Raw genomic sequence first — 19,456 nt, 5'->3', positions numbered from 1 at the left:
ACGCCCAAACTCCTCTTCTCCATTCCAATGCACACTGTAAAACCACTCATCTCCCTCTCCTTCTTGTGCTGGAATTCATAGCCCCTGCTCCTCCTGATGGTCCAAATTTTGCTTAACCTCTGCTTGGCGGTGGGGTGAGGGGGGTCTGGCTTTGGGTCCCATCATCTTGAAGCCCCCTAGAACTTCAGCCCAAATTTCTCGAATTCCCCTTCCTTGCCTTAACCAAGCGAGAGTGGGGCGCACTTCGCAGAATGTCACTTAGCCCTAAAGGGGCCCTAGAATATCAAACTGTACCTATGTTTCCCTGGCATAGGTGAATAGTGAGACATTTTCGGGACAATGGAGAAGACGTACTGTGAAGCTCAAATACTGCTGTTCCTCCTTTTAAAAGAGAAAATCCAGTGTAACCAAAAACAGGGCTGGAAAACAGGTCAGCACAAAACCACTGCTGTTTTCCAACAGTCTTACCTTATTATATCTAGAATCTCAATATGTACATAAACCTAGCTTACTATAGAAAGCCTTGGACCTTTTCACTGCTGTGAAAAGCATAGCTGTTCACAGCTGGTACAGTAAATGTGGAGCCTTTAACCGCTTGTGATGGGATTTCTCACATTAATGCCATCACTCTCCCACTGCTTTAGCTTTGACACCACAATGGCTAGGGTTTTTTAGGTAGTAAGTTAGTTATTGTAGAGAGCTAGGCTAACTTGTGTGTGCGGTGGGCTGTGTGGTCTCGCATCGAGACACACTGGCGTTCACATTACAACAATAATGTGGTCATAAGCATCTCTGACACAATGTGAATGTAATTTGAGTGATCAGATTACAATGAATCGCACTGCGCATTGCATCCCGCTCACACCAGTACTTAAGATCACCACTTCAGACTCTGCTAGTTATTGATATATGGGTCGCGTGTGAACCAGGCATGTTCTTAATGTGCAAGTGTCCACAATTGAGCACAAACCAGGGGAAGCTACGCTAGACTAAAAGCTAAAGCTAGCCGGAAAAAAAAGGACTACCTCAGCTGAACCAGACTGGAGCTAAACACACATCAGAAGAGAAACCCTGGAAAGAGAGTTAGGGTGAGACTAAATGCGGCATCTTTTAAATAACAGGGTTGTAAATAGGCTCATTTTTAAACAACATCTGAGCATTTATTCCCTATAACCGTAATTACACAGCGACTAATTATACATGAAGTAACAATAAAAAAAAAACTCAATGAATGCATTCTTTGGCACCTTTAACAGTCCATGACGAGAGTGCATTCACACTCAGGATCTATTCAGGTCACTACGAAACAGAGTATACCTGAGGGACAGAGACACAGAAAGTCTGGGTTTGTGTGTGTCTGTGTATGTGAGAGAGAGTGAGAAAGCAAGAGAGAGAGACAGAGAGAGAAGTTCTTCTAAGTCCAGTTGTTTAATTAAAAGTAATAAATCAATGCTTTTTTGGCCCCAGGGTAAACCAAGTGAATCCCACAGGCTAAAGCGTCTTTCAACTTTACTAGTTTCTCTGAATGTGTCTGAAACACAGACAAGAGGCCTTTCAGTTAAATACCACCTAATTTAAAACAGCTTTAAAGTAGGCTAGATACAATCATGCTGCATTTTACTCAGCATATCCATCAACTCCATATTGATACTGATTCCAGATAAACCTAAATTTATTACAAAATAACACACATCCATAGTGCAGACCCTTTTCTAACAGAGGAAACCCTGAAGGTCCGTTTACCCTTTTTACCCTCTTTCTGTGTCTCTGTCACTTTTCCGTAGCCATTTAGTACTTTATGTAACTCTGGTACCTATTAAGTTTTAATGTGGCTTGACTCTGCTGAAAAAGTGAGCGAGATGGAGAATGAGAAAAGAAGAGTGAGTGCACCCCCTTCTATTTTTGACTCCATACAAACAGGCCCATTCTTCTCCCAGAGAGGGGGAGAGAGAAAGCTGGCATGAACGGCTGTATTACAGAGTCCAGTCAAAGGGGCCCTGAAGGATGGTCGGTGAAAGACAGCCAGTGAACATCACCCTTTTTCTCTCTGTTTTTATCGACTATAAAGAGTGTGGACACAGTGATGAAACTACGAAATGATGAAAGAACCACAGTAACTATCAGAAACCATAACAGTACAGTTAAACATCACTGTTTTTCTTATTTAAGGATCATTTGTGTAAACTGACCAAAATCCCTCACAGATTAAATCAACTTAATAAAACTGGTATTTGTAGAGACCATAAACTCACCAATTTATTCCTAAAAAAAACAGATCTCCATAACTTGCTGTTGTTCACATCATGTGTATCTCTCTGGTATTGTAACATCAACTCTCTGGTATTGTAACACTACTGGTTCTAGATAAGAAAGGCAAAGTAATAGCTAATACAGTGTATCAACCTCATCCTCTTGAATTCCTAAATTGTTACTTGCCTATTTCAATGGTTTCCTCCCTATGATGGGAAATCTCTTGTACATGGTTAAATGAAAATGAGAAAATGAGAATGAGTCTATATAGCACCAAAAGCGGTTCCACTATGGGCTGTGACTTATTGGCTATATGTTGTGGCTAAAGGCAAAATGGTGTCCAAATGTAAATGTAAGTCATCATTAATATTACATATAAATATGATTTCATGTTGAAACGTGATATGCTGTCAGTTTTTGGTTAGCTTCTAGCACAGCACTGTGTTGTCACTTAGCAATTAACTCGCTACAACATCAAAGTCAAGCTTATTTTACTTACTTGTGACGTCATAGGTTTGGTTGAACCACAAGGACTGAATCTTCCAGTAAACTGGTCCCTACTGTAACCTGATCAAGCCCCTGACGATCGTTCAATAGATCGTAATTCAGCATGAACAGAACTAGGAGTGGATCTGAGACACCCTTACTGTACTATAGTGCAGCACACTGTGGGATATATCCTGAAACAGGAAGTTACTTCATTGTTTTTCTGTCGCTCTTCTCTGATTTAAATACAGGCTGGACCACTAAGCATGAGAAGAGATTTAAAAATAGATGAGTATATTAAATATGGAAAAAGGAGTGCTGTTTTTAGCATTATGATCAGTGCACGTTTGTATGGGTGGGTATGTGTGGGTGGGATTTGTTTTTCACTGCCTCATACATTTTAATGAGGTCTGGCATAGATGAGTCTTGTGTTAATATGTGCTGACTGCTCACCTGTTTCTCATCTTTTTAGCTCACCATCTCTTCTCTCATTTAACAGGTCCCATTTAGGGATGTGTGCATTTAGCATGGACAGGGTTCCAGCACTTTTCCAGGGCTTTTCCAGGACATTTTTCATGACTTCCACACAAGGCAACACACAAACAATAAGCATACTAAAAGCTTCTCAATATCAGTTGCAAGCTCACGAACAATAGCAAATGCCTCATTCAGTGCTTTATACTCGGCCTTTTTTGCAGTACCTTAATATTTACAATTGTACATTTGGAACAATATTGAGAGCTAATGACATGCAGCTAGACTCAATAAAGCTGATGAATGGGAGCTAGTAAGAAAGCGTTCATCTTTGGAAAGTGCTCATAACAGGAAAGCTTACCAATATGTGTGAGGTGTGTTAAGCAGTGTCCTATTCACCAACAGCATTTTTTAAGCAGCTTTCATATTCACAAGTCATGATGCTGGTATAATGTATCTTTCCACATGACAGTGCATCTTTAGTAACTTCAATAAAAATCACAGGGGCTTAATAGCTCCATTTTTTTCAGGACCTCACTAATAGTTTCCTCACAACTTTTCTCAATCATGAAAACTAGTGTCTAAATGACCAGGTTTTCTAGATTTTCCCGGATGTGTGGGAACCCTGCCCTTAGCTAACTGAACTGTCTGGACTGGAAAAAAGTATTTAGTCAGTCACCAATTGTGCAAGTTCTCCCACTTAAAAAATGAGAGAGGCCTGTAATTGACATCATAGGTAGACCTCCACTATTAGAGACAAAATTAGAAAAAAAATCAGAAAATCACATTGTCTGATTTTTAAAGAATTTATTTGCAAATAATGGTGGAAAATAAGTATTTGGTCACCTACAAACAAGCAAGATTTCTGGCTGTCACAGACCTGTAACTTCTTCTTTAAGAGGCTTCTCTGTCCTCCACTCATTACCTGTATTAATGGCCCCTGTTTGAACTTGTTAACAGTATAAAAGACACCTGCCCACAACCTCAAACAGTCACATTCCAAACTCCACTATGGTGAAGACCAAAGAGCTGTCGAAGGCCACCAGAAACAAAATTGTAGACCTGCACCAAGCTGAGAAGACTGAATCTGCAATAGGCAAGCAGCTTGGTGTGAAGAAATCTACTATGGGAGCAATAATCAGAAAATGGGAGACCTACAAGACCACTGCTAATCTTCCTCGATCAGGGGCTCCACGCAAGATCTCAGCCCATGGGGTCAAAATGATCACAAGAACGGTGAGCAAAAAATCCCAGAACCACACGGGGGGACCTAGTGAATGACCTGCAGAAAGCTGGGACCAACGTTACAAAGGCTACCGTCAGTAACACACTACGCCACCAGGGACTCAGATCTTGCAGTGCCAGATGTGTTCCCCTGCTTAAGCCAGTACATATCCGGGCGCGTCTGAAGTTTGCTAGAGAGCATTTGGATGTTCCGGAAGAGTATTGGGATAATGTCTTATGGTCAGATGAAACCAAATTAGAACTGTTTGGTACAAACACAACTCGTTGTGTTTGGAGGAGAGTGAATGCTGAGTTGCATCCAAAGAACACCATACCAACTGTGAAGCATGGGGGTGGCAATATCATGCTTTGGGGCTGTTTCTCTGCAAAGGGACTAGGACGACTGGTCCGTGTACATGAAAGAATTAATGGGGTCATGTATTGTGAGATTTTAAGTGCAAACCTCCTTCCATCAGCAAGGGCATTGAATATGAAACGTGGCTGGGTCTTTCAGCATGACGATGCTCCCAAGCACACTGCCAGGGCAACAAAGAAGTGGCTTCGTAAGAAGCATTTCAAGGTCCTGGAGTGGCCTAGCCAGGCTCCAGATCTCAACCCCATAGAAAACCTTCGGAGGGAGTTGAAAGTCTGTGTTGCCCGTCGACAGCCCCAAAACATCACTGCTCTAGATGAGATCTGCATGGAGGAATGGGCCAACATACCAGCAATGGTGTTTGCCAACCTTGTGAAGACTTACAGAAAACGTTTGACCTCTGTCATTGCCAACAAAGGATATATAACAAAGTATTGAGATGAACTTTTGTTATTGACCAAATACTTATTTTCCACCATTATTTGCAAATAAATTCTTTATAAATCAGACAATGTGATTTCTGATTTTATTTTATTTTATTTTGTCTCTCATAGTTGAGGTCTACCTATGATGTCAATTACAGGCCTCTCTCATTTTTTTAAGTGGGAGAACTTGCACAATTGGTGACTGACTAAATACTTTTTCCCCCACTGTACATACATTTCTGCAATCTGAGCAGGACATTTACGAGCCAAGAACACTGGGCTGCTTTCTCTTTTAGCGAACATATTCAAATATTTGACATTACTGCACAAACAGTAATTATCTGGTATTTCCACATATTACTGTACTGAGCATGTGATAAATCACGCAAATACCTCATTAAAAAAAAAAACACTGGAAGAATGTAACCTCATTTCTTTGCCTTTTTTATGCTTTTATGCACATTTCTTGGATCTTCTCTGCATATTTATTCTATCAAGACCACCAAACCTCAACAGTCTCTTTTTCAGCCCACCTTTCAGGCCTTGATAACTATGAACTAAGTATTCTAGTCCCCATGTTTGTGTTCAATCTATGTACTAAAACAGTTAGAGCTCTTTTTTACATGACCATTCTCTATCCTCTCTTTATCCCTTACTATTAAACATGCTGTTTTTGTTAGTGTGCCTTGTTCCATACACAGACTGTATGGACTGGGCAGTAAAATGAGACTCTTAAAGTGCACTCACATTTCTTCATTTTGCAGGACATTAGACATAATCAGGAGATCATCCACATGAAGGGGAAGGGGAAAGTCTAAATAGTAAGGTTAAAATAGGAGTTTCTAACACTGAAGGTTAAAACTTAACCAGTTTCTGCTGTTCTTAGAATAACAGACTGAACATATCTGGGAAGGTCCAGACCTCAACATCACTGAATGTGCTTTGGATAACATGGATGATGAGAAGCAGAAAATATTTTAAATTCTAGAGATATATACTTGCTGTTGACCACGCCCTTGTGTATGCATGATGGCTGCCTTGTGTATCCTGCATCCATTTGGTGCGTTGGTTGTGCCCGTCCTAAGAAATCTATGCGTATGTACTGTGCAGTACACATACAAGTCCACAACTACCCACATGCGTATGATGTGTCCTTGCTGCTGCACAGTGACAAATATGCTTGTCAGGACAGCTGGCAAGAGATCAGTATTATCTGTAAGTCAATGTGGAAACCTGGTCAGTGTTCTGTGGCAACAGCAAGTATATAACTACGCCCCACGTTGGGCGTAGTTTCTTTAGGGGCAGTGGTGGCTTAGTGGTTAGAGCGCTGGGCTATCGATAACAGGGTTGTGAGTTTGATTCCCGGGCTTGGCAAGCTGCCACTGTTGGGCCCTTGAGCAAGGCCCTTTACCCTCTCTGCTCCCCGGGCGCTGGAGTTGGCTGCCCACCGCTCTGGGTGTGTGTACTCACTGCCCCTAGTGTACTAGTGTGTGTGTGTGTGTGTGTGTGTGTGTATTCACTACCACAGATGGGTTAAATGCGGAGGACACATTTTGATGTACAGTGACAAATACGTGCACCTTTACTTTTACCTAAGACTGAAGAAGATTTCTGCAGAAACACTGAAAGCAAGTCTCCTGAAAAGAACGGACGCTGTAAAGGTTAACTCACTACATCCTGAAACATCCACTATTCTGTAGAACTGTGACTGGACATTCACTCAAAAAATTAAATACATCAAGTACTGCACATTACTGTACTTTAAATAAAGTGTTCCTCATAGGTTCTTTATTAAGGGCAATGGTTCCATAGACAGCCATGACAATTGAAAGGGTGTAAAAGGTTCTTTTCCTGGATCAAGGGTTCTTTGCATTGGTGGAAAGTCTTTTGTAGATGGTTTTATATAGAACGTATATAAATATAAAGGCTTCTGTTGTGCACTGGTGATGGTGGAGGTGGTGGTGATGAGGTGAGCAGCAGAAGCACTCACGCCAAAACCTCATTAAGCCACTGATCCCTTGATGTCGGCCCACATTTCCATCACATCCTATCATTGCATAATATCTGGCTCTGGCTTCTCTCTTCATACAGCTACTGATTCCAAATCAGGACTTCCCTGCTGAGAGCTAAACACACACCATTATCAGTAAAACCACTCCACTGGCTCTCGAAGCAAAACACTGACATGCTTGTTCCTCTTCCCCCTGTCTTTCTTTTCCCCTCTTGGTTCACCTCGGATGGTGTTTACTTGCAGTGATAGACATTTTGATACAGTAAACAAAGAGTTAGAGCCAGTTCATGCAATGTCCATTAACAGCGCTCTCTCCCTGCCGACAACTCAACCCACAATCCACTGCCATATATAAGACATCCCTCAGCATTTCTGACATGTTCAGTTCATAGTCTACTATGGTAAACACATATTAAGCCTCATAAACATGTAGGCTACATTCCTGAAATTGCCTTTTAGGGAAGTTCTTATGGGATGACAGATACTGTTGTGAGTGGTTACATATTTTTCCACCCACTGAAAAACGTAAAGATAATCACACTCCTCTGAGACAGAGGGGATGCCAAGCCTCCAGCTACTAGCTTTATTTGCATGGGTAGACAGAAACTCACCACCCCAAGTAAGACTAAAGTTTATGGATGTTCGTAAAAATGTTTCTGTGTGATTATCTGAAAGTGTTATTACACATTTCTATTACCAGAGAATAACCACACTAGTTTGTACAGACGTCCCTGTACTAATACACCTTAGTGTGTAATAAGCCTTGGAGTGTTAAGAGGTTAAATTAGGAACTAAAAAACATTTTTAAAAAACCCTAAAACTTAAAATGGCCAAAATGGAGTTACATGGTTTTCATTGCACAGCAGCAATATATAGAACTTAAGGCACCCTAGAGCAGGTCACACCATTCCTTGTTGCTTATTTTTTATTGTGCTATTTGTACGTTTGTCATGTAGCAGTGACGTTGCTATTATGGGCGTCTTCGGCTTTAGCTAGTTAGCAAAGAACAAACAAACAAACAGTCCATCCCTAAATATAAACCCTAAAGCAGTTTTAGTGTTTCAGACCTTTTTTCCTACTTTCAGGATATATTATCAGACTTTATTCTAGTCTTTAAACTGGATAATCTCACTCTAGAGACTGCTGCATACTCGAATTACGAGGCCGCTTAGGGCCCCAACGCCACCAGGAGCATCAAGGTATCATGATAAAAATGATATATCTTTTAAAAATACTATTGAATAATAAAACGAAACACAGCCTATGGATTGTTGGGACATTTGGTGCTGAGGTGGTGGTATGGGGGGCCCCCCAAAGAAAATCTGCTTAGGGCCTCATTAAGGCTTGAGTCGAGCCCTGACCATTGGTATAATTCTCTATGTTCAGTCAACACTAAAATAATTGACACCACACATATTATGCATTGTAAAAAGTACTGTGGTTATATTTTACCACACTGTCCACTTCCCTGTTGACCTCTTCCTTCTAGACACAACACAGCTCACAGAGAGGGCCCTATCTACCTGCGTCATCGCCTGCTTCTACCCCCCATTCCCCCTGCACCCCTCACACACACTACGTGACATTACCTTGCTCCAACTTCAACAACAAACTGAACCCGCCTACTCTCCACTCTCTCCCTACATTTTTTTTTTTATCTCTCTCTCTCTCTCTCTCTCTTTCTCTTTCTCTCTCCCTCGTTTTGGGCTATTGCCCGCATGGCGCCCCTCTGCCTCAGGAGTTGTCCTCCAGCTCATCCTCAATGGGCCCTCTGTATTCCCCCTCTCCTCTCCTCCCTCTCTCTCTTTCTCTCTCTCTTTCCTCTTCTCCAGTACCATCTTTTATGACCCTCTTATCTGATTGCTAGCTCTTCCACACCAGCCGTCTCTCATTACACCTATTTACAAGGCTTTATACAGTTCTTTCTTATGCCATAACTTTACAGAAGCTTATAGGGGCTAATGATCTGTGGGCTTGGGTGCACGTATGTGTTCCCATCTGTTGATGTTTCTGAATGCATTTCAATTTGTGTGAATTTATGGTGATTCAAAATCCATTAATGTGTGCTAATGTAATACATCTTATCATCTCCAGATCATTTAAAAAATAAACTTTTACAACTTTGAGATAATAACTATGTTACCACTGAGCTAACAATGGTGACCACGACCATCGTGATTCACAATGCTGGATAAAATACAGATATTTGCTGTTTGTAAAACATTCCATATGTTTAGTTTCAAGCATTTAACAGACATTAACATCATCTTTTACCTTGTATGTATCAGTTTTACTGACTCTTTCAGTAAAGAGCACTGGCACAGAGCTGCAGCCAGGGTTTTCCATTTCTAACAACTGTCAGAACCCCAGCTGATGGTTCAGATCTTCAGTCCAGTTCCTGAAGGCCTAAGCAATACAAAAGTTTCTAATTGGACAGATGTTTTCCATTGGGCTTTTCAGGACTCTTTGGTTTCCAAGAAAATCTTAACAAAAGTTTTTGACTAAAGTTAAAAAATGACAAACATGATGATTCTATAAATGTAATAAAAATGTAAATGTGAAATGTTAAAAATGACTGTAATTTTTATTTGTACTTAAGAATCATCAGGCCTTCCTCAACATCCAAGACTCTGTGGGTCACAAAATGGAAATGGTACCTGTTACAGGATTTTCATATGGTAGTAAAAATATAAAATATATTTAGATTGTGTGTTTGTGCCAGTATTTATTTCTGCCTTGGAGACACTAAAAGGCTTAATAGCTAATGGAACAAATGGAATCAGGCTAATGGAATAAATCGTTTAGTATGGAACAGACCTAATGTATGCAAAAGTGAGAGAGACAGAAAGAGAGTAACAGAGGCTTAATAAGAGGAGAAATAACAACAGCTTCAGCTCTGGCTGTTTTTGTAGGGATTGAGTATCTCATAGTCCGAGCCACTTTTCTTCTTTCTATCTGATCTGTTTTGAGCTGAGTTTACAGAAGGAGGATAACTTGGTGTGAGAGAGAGATAGAGAGACATCCATCCAACTTCTGACCCACTTTTGGAGAGAGAGAGAGGGAGAGAGAGAGAATAGAGAGAGCAAGAGAGACAGAAAGAGAGAGAGTGATATGAGTGCATGTTTGTGTGTGGTGCTCTACTGGAGATGTGGTCGATAAACATCCTCTCTGGCGACGTAGGAATTTTAGCAATGCTTCTCTTTCTCTCTCTTTCACTCGCTCCCTCTCTCTCCCACACTCACAACACACACTCAGTGCTGAAAGGCCTGCCTGTCTACCACCTTGTCAGACCACACCTGTTCAAGGGCAGCTGGGATAATATCACCCTTCAAACTCCTGACATGCTGTAGAGCATCGCACCAGACGAAACTGTGAGGCAGAATCAGATTCGACCTAAACCCCCGTGTTAATCTTACAGCCAGGCCAACAGATGTTTGGCTGATCTAATTGGCCAATACCAAAGTTACACAGATTTATTGTTGTTGGAGGAAATGCAGATGATTTAGTGCCAAAAAACCCCACAAGGGGCTTCTTGTATGTTGCAATGATAAAATTATAAACAGGTTCATTAACTACATCAGCTCCACAAGAGAGAACTAACAGACCTGGTAAACAAGACCTCAAAGCACAATCACGATTAATGTGAAAGGCTTCCAAGAGCATGTGAAATGCATCCAAATCTGACCTCATACCTAAGGATCACATGTTGGAAAACAAACACTGGTGAACAATAAGAAAATCCCAGCACTACAATATTTATACTGAGCTCAACAGAAGTCAGTTTATTATTTTTGACCATGTCAGTAAAAATGGTTATATATGTATATAGTCTGAAAAAGGGTTGTTTGAACTTTTTAAAAAAGGAATCACCTACTGCAGGTTTTCTAGTCATACGAAAGAACACTTTAACCAGGCTACTTTAACAACAGCTATATGCATTTAAATTATTTTATAACTTGTCATGGTTCTATCTAGAACCACAGTCTTCACTAAAGAACCACCAAAGAACATTTTTTAAGAAAGTATATAGAGCAAGCTTCCGAGTGGGAGTGGCAGTGATTGCCAGTTCGATCACTTTTGATGCCACAGTCTAGTCTACACCAGTCCGAGAGAGCATAGTTTGCCTTGATGGCCCTCCCTCTCCCCCATCACTCAGCGTAATGCCAGTCAGTGACAATGACTACACTGAGAAACATAAAAAAACAATGACTGATAACACTTATCTCTGTAAGCCCAGTATCGGTTATATACTAGTTAACCTCTGAAGACTTTAACAACTGACAGTTATAAAAAAATTAGGTGCTTCAAAGTGTTTGTCTGAGTGATGCTACAGGTGAACTACACTGTTAAATGGATAAGGTGGAGGTGAAGAAACCTCTTAAGGTGCTTTGAGGAACCTTCAAGGAACCTTTTTCTTCTAAAAACCTCTTTTTGGAGATTCCTCAAAGCACCTTAAGAAGTTCCTCCATTTGAAAAACCTTCAAAAGTTCCTTAAGGATCTTAACCTTTAACCAGTGTACTTCTGATTCCATACAGAACATGAACAACATCTAAAAGGTTCAAATAACCTCTACAGTGCAAATGTACTACACCAATTCAAGGGTTAGACCTAGACCGTTGGCATTACTTGGAGGCTCTTTGAACTTTAACAAACTGCAAGCTTCTTCACATTCACAAATTTTATTCCCAAACACAGTTCCTTAAAAGACCATCCAGGTTTGACCTCAAGTCTGCTGAACAGTTTGCAGTGCTGGGAAGTTGCAAAAGACAGAAAAACAATCTGTGCAGCTACATTTCAACTATACAATGTGTCCAAATTGAGTATATGCAGTAATCTCAATGTTCAGGGTGAAGCCATTCCCACCACAATACCCCTTTCAGTCTCGCTTATGCACGTTCATATCTGACATTCCAACAGCAAAACCACAGAGTTGCCAAAAACAGCTCCCATGGTGGTGCCCCCCAGCCCTCTCTCAGAGAGTAAACATGAAAGCATAGGGAAAATACTGAACTTAAAGAGAGCAGATAGATGCAGCTTACAGAACAGACCAATGCATGCTTTTAAACTGTAATAACTGATTAAGGAATAAATGATTCACTAAAGAGAACAAAATGTGTTTGACCACATGACTGAGGCATTATCCGAGAAACGCCATGACTTCCAGCAATCGATAAACACTAGAATTATAAATGGACAGAGATAAAGATAAAACTAACTCATAAAGGCCTTAAAAGGGTTCCAGTAAAGTACAGCACAGACACTTCCACCTTTATAAAGTCTCCTTCTGTGTCTGTATTAAAACATCAGATGCTTTTGGAGGCTTCTGGGCATGAGAGCCCAATACCACCTGAACACATAACCTAACGCTACACATGATCGCTGCTACCTGCTCTATTCAACACCAATCACTGTGTACTGGCAAGATTTTGCATTTATTTTCAAGACACACCCAGTTCCATATAGCCTATGGCTGCCACATGATTCCCACTAGCTGCCAGATCAAAATTTCCTAGAATCTAATAAGTTATTATGTCCAGCATAATTTCCCTTAGCCTCGCTGGTACTGTTACCTTTTAGTGTTTCCATCCATCAATGATCTCTCATTACAATAGCCACAATGTATTATGCAAATACCTCATCCAACCCTTGGGAGTTGCCCCAAACAATCAATAGATGGGATTGTGACTGAAAGAGCCCCATCAGGCTCCCCTCTGTCTTATGTGCAAGTGTGCTGTGTGTGTATGTGTGTATAACGCTACTGCATAACTGCGTCATAACTGGTCATATGAAACACAAGAAGTATATGGTCTTGAAGGGTTAACATTCAGTGTGTGTGTGTGTGTGTGTGTGTGTGTGTGTACGAATTTATATTAGGGATTCATGATGATATCAGAATTATATCGCTGGCAGAAGATGCTCACATTATTGGCATCAGGAAGATGTTTAGGTCTGACCAATATTTCAATGATGTGACCGACCACAGAGGCACCTACAGCATTATGTCTGGCAGAGTTTTCCTGAAGCTTTTTCCAATATCTGCATCCTAACTTTCCCCTTTAGCTAGCCCAACTCATACTATAGCTAGTGAATCCCAGCTGACGTGTTATGCAAAGCTTTTCTTCTCTAGCTAACATGTTACATCGAGCTAGCCTATTCTAGCTAACACGTTAAGGCAAGCTAGCCTTTCCTAGCTAAGATGTTATATCAAGCTAACCTTGCCTTCCTAATGTGTTATGGCAAGCTAGCCTTTATTAGCTACTGTGTTACAGAAAGCTAGGCTTTCCTTGCTAACACATTACAGTGAGATAATGAATCCTAGCTGACATGTTATGCAAAGTTAGTCTTCTCTAGCTAACACATTACAGCGAACTAGCCTTTCCTAGCTACTGTTACAGAAAGCTAGCCTATCCTAGCTAACACATTACAGTGAGATAGCCTTTCTTAGCTACTGTGTTACAGAAAGCTAGCCTTTCCTAGCTAACACATTACAGTGAGATAGCCTTTCTTAGCTACTGTGTTACAGAAAGCTAGCCTTTCCTAGCTAACACATTACAGCGAAATAGCCTTTCCTAGCTACTGTTACAGAAAGCTAGCCTTTCCTAGCTAACACATTACAGTGAGATAGCCTTTCTTAGCTACTGTTACAGAAAGCTAGCCTATCCTAGCTAAAACATTACAGTGAGATAGCCTTTCCTAGCTACTGTTACAGAAAGCTAGCCTATCCTAGCTAACACATTACAGCGAACTAGCCTTTCTTAGCTACTGTGTTACAGAAAGCTAGCCTATCCTAGCTAAAACATTACAGTGAGATAATGAATCCTAGCTGACATGTTATGCAAAGCTAGCCTATCCTAGCTAACACATTACAGTGAGATAGCCTTTCCTAGCTACTGTGTTACAGAAAGCTAACCTATCCTAGCTAACACATTACAGTGAGATAGCCTTTCTTAGCTACTGTGTTACAGAAAGCTAGCCTTTCCTAGCTAACACATTACAGTGAGATAGCCTTTCTTAGCTACTGTGTTACAGAAAGCTAGCCTTTCCTAGCTAACACATTACAGTGAGATAGCCTTTCTTAGCTACTGTGTTACAGAAAGCTAGCCTTTCCTAGCTACTGTTACAGAAAGCTAGCCTTTCCTAGCTAACACATTACAGTGAGATAGCCTTTCCTAGCTACTGTGTTACAGAAAGCTAGCCTTTCCTAGCTAACACATTACAGTGAGATAGCCTTTCCTAGCTACTGTTACAGAAAGCTAGCCTTTCCTAGCTAACACATTACAGTGAGATAGCCTTTCCTAGCTACTGTTACAGAAAGCTAGCCTTTCCTAGCTAACACATTACAGTGAGATAGCCTTTCTTAGCTACTGTTACAGAAAGCTAGCCTTTCCTAGCTAACACATTACAGTGAGATAGCCTTTCTTAGCTACTGTGTTACAGAAAGCTAGCCTATCCTAGCTAAAACATTACAGTGAGATAGCCTTTCCTAGCTACTGTTACAGAAAGCTAGCCTTTCCTAGCTAACACATTACAGTGAGATAGCCTTTCCTAGCTACTGTTACAGAAAGCTAGCCTTTCCTAGCTAACACATTACAGTGAGATAGCCTTTCTTAGCTACTGTGTTACAGAAAGCTAGCCTTTCCTAGCTAACACATTACAGTGAGATAGCCTTTCTTAGCTACTGTGTTACAGAAAGCTAGCCTTTCCTAGCTAACACATTACAGTGAGATAGCCTTTCTTAGCTACTGTGTTACAGAAAGCTAGCCTATCCTAGCTAAAACATTACAGTGAGATAGCCTTTCCTAGCTACTGTTACAGAAAGCTAGCCTATCCTAGCTAACACATTACAGCGAACTAGCCTTTCTTAGCTACTGTGTTACAGAAAGCTAGCCTATCCTAGCTAAAACATTACAGTGAGATAATGAATCCTAGCTGACATGTTATGCAAAGCTAGCCTATCCTAGCTAACACATTACAGTGAGATAGCCTTTCCTAGCTACTGTGTTACAGAAAGCTAACCTATCCTAGCTAACACATTACAGTGAGATAGCCTTTCTTAGCTACTGTGTTACAGAAAGCTAGCCTTTCCTAGCTAACACATTACAGTGAGATAGCCTTTCTTAGCTACTGTGTTACAGAAAGCTAGCCTTTCCTAGCTAACACATTACAGTGAGATAGCCTTTCTTAGCTACTGTGTTACAGAAAGCTAGCCTTTCCTAGCTACTGTTACAGAAAGCTAGCCTTTCCTAGCTAACACATTACAGTGAGATAGCCTTTCCTAGCTACTGTGTTACAGAAAGCTAGCCTTTCCTAGCTAACACATTACAGTGAGATAGCCTTTCCTAGCTACTGTTACAGAAAGCTAGCCTTTCCTAGCTAACACATTACAGTGAGATAGCCTTTCTTAGCTACTGTTACAGAAAGCTAGCCTTTCCTAGCTAACACATTACAGTGAGATAGCCTTTCTTAGCTACTGTGTTACAGAAAGCTAGCCTATCCTAGCTAAAACATTACAGTGAGATAGCCTTTCTTAGCTACTGTGTTACAGAAAGCTAGCCTATCCTAGCTAAAACATTACAGTGAGATAGCCTTTCTTAGCTACTGTTTTACAGAAAGCTAGCCTTTCCTAGCTAACACATTACAGTGAGATAGCCTTTCTTAGCTACTGTGTTACAGAAAGCTAGCCTTTCCTAGCTAACACATTACAGTGAGATAGCCTTTCTTAGCTACTGTGTTACAGAAAGCTAGCCTTTCCTAGCTAACACATTACAGTGAGATAGCCTTTCTTAGCTACTGTTTTACAGAAAGATAGCCTTTCCTAGCTAACACATTACAGTGAGATAGCCTTTCTTAGCTACTGTTTTACAGAAAGATAGCCTTTCCTAGCTAAGATGTTACAGTGAGATAGCCTTACTGAGCGAACCTGCTCACTGTAATCACTCAACCGCTACCAGCACATCGCTGCAAACCTGTAGCCTGTCTAATGGCTTCCGCTACCTTAAAATATCTTATAAACTCCCTACTAACACTATAGCAACCAATCGAAATACCATAGCAACCACTTTGCATTTCTTTTGCGTTTTCTTCAGGATAATGACATTTCTATTAATTGTTTTAATACTGCTTTACATTACAGTGCTAATCCAGGTGGATTCGGTATGAATGCATATATGAATTTTATGAATGTTTATGTATCAGCATCTGTACTGGCTTTCGCTGTCTCACACAGCGGTCAGGGAAGAGCATTCTAGCAGAACTGATATAGTGATTTAACATTGTCACATTGCCCACCTCCAGTCTCTCGTCTGAACACACAAGCATAGCACAGAGCTCTACAGCACAGCAGTGACCTCTAAATGCAGACTCTGCCATGGGACAGCTTCCACGCTTTATGACTGCAGTCAGACAGCACTGTAGCCTGCAGGCCAAATGCCACCAGCACAGATCTGGCTTCAAAACATGCAATGCCAGTGCACGTCAAACCTGCGCCTTCAGCCCCCCTGCAGTGATTTTCCTGCTTAAGCACGCCGTTATGAGTTCACGAAGGCTTATTAATAAGCTGAAAGCTGAGTCTGGTGTGTCAGAGCAGGAAAAAAAAACAACATTAAGCAGGGCTGAAGTTCAGGAGCATGACTGGACACCCACTGCTGGAAGCTGGAGGCTTCCATGGGACTGACCAGAATATTACCTGCATATTCACCACATTCACCAATATGCATCCAAAAGTGTGTGGACACCTGTTCAACCAGCATTTCTGCTAAAACCAAATGTATTAATAAGGAGTCAGTCCCACTTTGCAGCAGTAACAACCTCTACTCTCTTTTCTTGTTAGAACATTGCTGTGAGGATGTGATTGCATTTAGCCACAAGATCATTAGTGGTAGTTACTGGTGTTAGGTGATTAGTCCTGCTGATCTTCCCTCCAGCTCATCCCAATGGCACTGGATGGAGTTCCAGCTCCAACTACACTGCACAGCCCAATGCTGGTGGTCTTCATACCCTTACCATTAGACATGGTGACCTTAGGCTCATGTTACTCCTGCTACTCCAGAGCATCATGTTGTACTGGTCAATGCTTTTCTATGGAGATCAGACAACCTGTGTGTGCGCTCGCAACTGAACACCTGCGTCAGCAATGGATGCTGAATTAGAAGATCCGTCCGGATACTTCTGGACAGGCACTGTGCTAGACATGTCAACAAATGTTGTGTGCGCATCTGTGTGCGTGCGTGCGTGCGTGCGTGTGAGTGAGTGCGCGCGCGTGCGTCACTGCTAACAGCTCCCAGCATGTGCGGGTGAAACTGAGAGATCAGGTGTGCTGCGTGAGGAACTGATGTGGACGGTGCGGTAGAGAGGTCAGGGCTGACCGTACCTTCTCCTCGGCGTCCTCCACCTCCTCCCCGGGGCTCTGCGCGGATGTGCTCGCTCCCATCACGACCGGAAACCAGGGCAAAACTATCAGCACCGATAAACAGAGTGTGAGAGAGAAGCAGAGAGTCCAGCACGTTTCCCAACAGCACCAAGCTCAGGGTCGTCTGCCTTCTAGAGGGATGAAATGGCTGTGAGCACTTTTAGGAGCCCTCCTCCTCCTCCTCCTCCTCCTGCAGACCCGCCCTGCTGCACTGGGAGCAACCTGCACCGATCAGCGATTAGCAGCACGATGGAGAGAGAGAGAGAGAGAGAGAGAGCTAGTTACAGTTAATATTACAGTATATGAAGACGAAAAGTAGACGAAGGAAGTCAGAGTTTGCTTTGATGTCGCTGTAAAAGCTTTACATGAGTTTGATGTTTTCATTTGTATTGTTTATTAATTAATTAATTTATTCATTTATGTATTTATTTTAGCTTGTTGAATTTCTGTTAATATTTATTCTATTTTTAATTACTGCTTCATTTATTTATTTATTTATTTTTAATTCTTGTGTTTTATCATTAATTGTATAATGATTATGGCCTTAATATGGGAGTTAGTAAGCTGTCATTTTAGTCTATATATGGCATGTTTATTCATTCATTCGTTTGTTTGTTTGTTTATATGTATATTGTGTAATAGTTTATTTAGTATAAGTTTATTTACAATACTAGGAGCTGTTATTATTGTTTTGTTGCTATTATCTGTGATGGAATGGCACCCTGTGCAGGGGGTATTCCTGCTTTGTGCCCAATGATTCCGGACCTACCGTCACCCTGACCAGGACAAGTGGATAAAAGATAGACATTGCTATTATTATTATTATTATTATTATTATTATTGTTGTTGTTGTTGTTGTTGTTGTTATTATTATACTAAAAAAAATGAATGTGTATTTGTGAGTCCCTCTCAGGTCTGAATTGTTATATTTTAAGTTTTCTTAAACTGACTAAGCTGTTTCTCTGTGGTCCTCCAGCCTCCTTTAGTAGCTAGATTGTAATTCTCCACACGTTTCCCATTGCAGTTCCATGCGTTCTATGTACCATTTGAATCTGGTGACCGGGTTGTGCATGACCATCCTCTTTCCTCAACCCACTCCATCACTTAATGGCAGATCAAGTCATTGTTTGTGGTTCTTCACCATAAAAGCAGAGATAGATCCTCCAGTCACATCCAAAACGGCTGCGAAACATCAGTGTATGACAGTATGTACATCTGAGCAGCCCTTTTTGCCTGCCAGTGTTATTATTAAACAGGATGTGTTTGCATTTTTGAAATTCCACACCAACAATAGCATGATATGATTTGATATGATTTGATATAAAACACAGGAGGGGCTGTGTTTAACACCATTCTTGGAGCAGCAGAGCAGGATACTCAGAGGAAGAGCTGAGGAAATACCACATTAAGATGGGCAGGGGCAGACAGCCCAGCGGAGTGGCTCTGTGGGTGAGAGTGGCAGTGATGACTGAGCCTCTGGCCTCCCTCACTGTCATTTTCTCTGGATTCCTCGCACTAATCACAGAGCTGCACATTTAACAACTAACTTCACGCAAGCCAGACTTCTGCAGCTCTGCTACACAGTCGACACGTTTAACACTGCTCAGCTCAGACCACCATACCTCAATAGATAAATAAAGATGGACAGACAGCCTGAGTATACGGCACAAATGCAAATCATTGACTGAACTAGCTGAGTCAAGATTTGATCTTTGAAATTTTGTGGCTCGAAATAGAACAGCTTTCCATGCTTCTAAAATGGGAATTAGGCTAAAATTAGCTCAAATAGCATTGAGATAAAGAC

At 41.2% G+C, this 19,456-nt stretch overlaps 1 protein-coding gene across 4 annotated transcripts in view; it reads right to left on the bottom strand.

The window, feature by feature from the left end:
- The window catches only part of akap12b (A kinase (PRKA) anchor protein 12b), a 70,353-nt gene extending 52,537 nt beyond the window's left edge, over positions 1-17,816 (bottom strand). For 2 of the 4 annotated variants that reach the window (XM_072685503.1, XM_072685510.1), the window contains exon 1: positions 17,614-17,816. In XM_072685503.1, coding sequence (XP_072541604.1) covers positions 17,614-17,673 — 60 coding nt within the window. In that variant the 5' untranslated portion in view covers positions 17,674-17,816. Of the gene's footprint in view, positions 1-2,749; positions 2,879-17,613 lie in introns of those variants that run through there. The other 2 variants (XM_072685520.1, XM_072685530.1) reach the window with 1 other exon arrangement.
- Positions 17,817-19,456: the final 1,640 nt, after the last annotated feature.

The sequence above is a fragment of the Salminus brasiliensis genome, chromosome 1 (assembly GCF_030463535.1).
Source record: "Salminus brasiliensis chromosome 1, fSalBra1.hap2, whole genome shotgun sequence".
NCBI lineage: Eukaryota > Metazoa > Chordata > Actinopteri > Characiformes > Bryconidae > Salminus > Salminus brasiliensis.
This window is presented reverse-complemented; position numbering and strand designations above follow the sequence as displayed.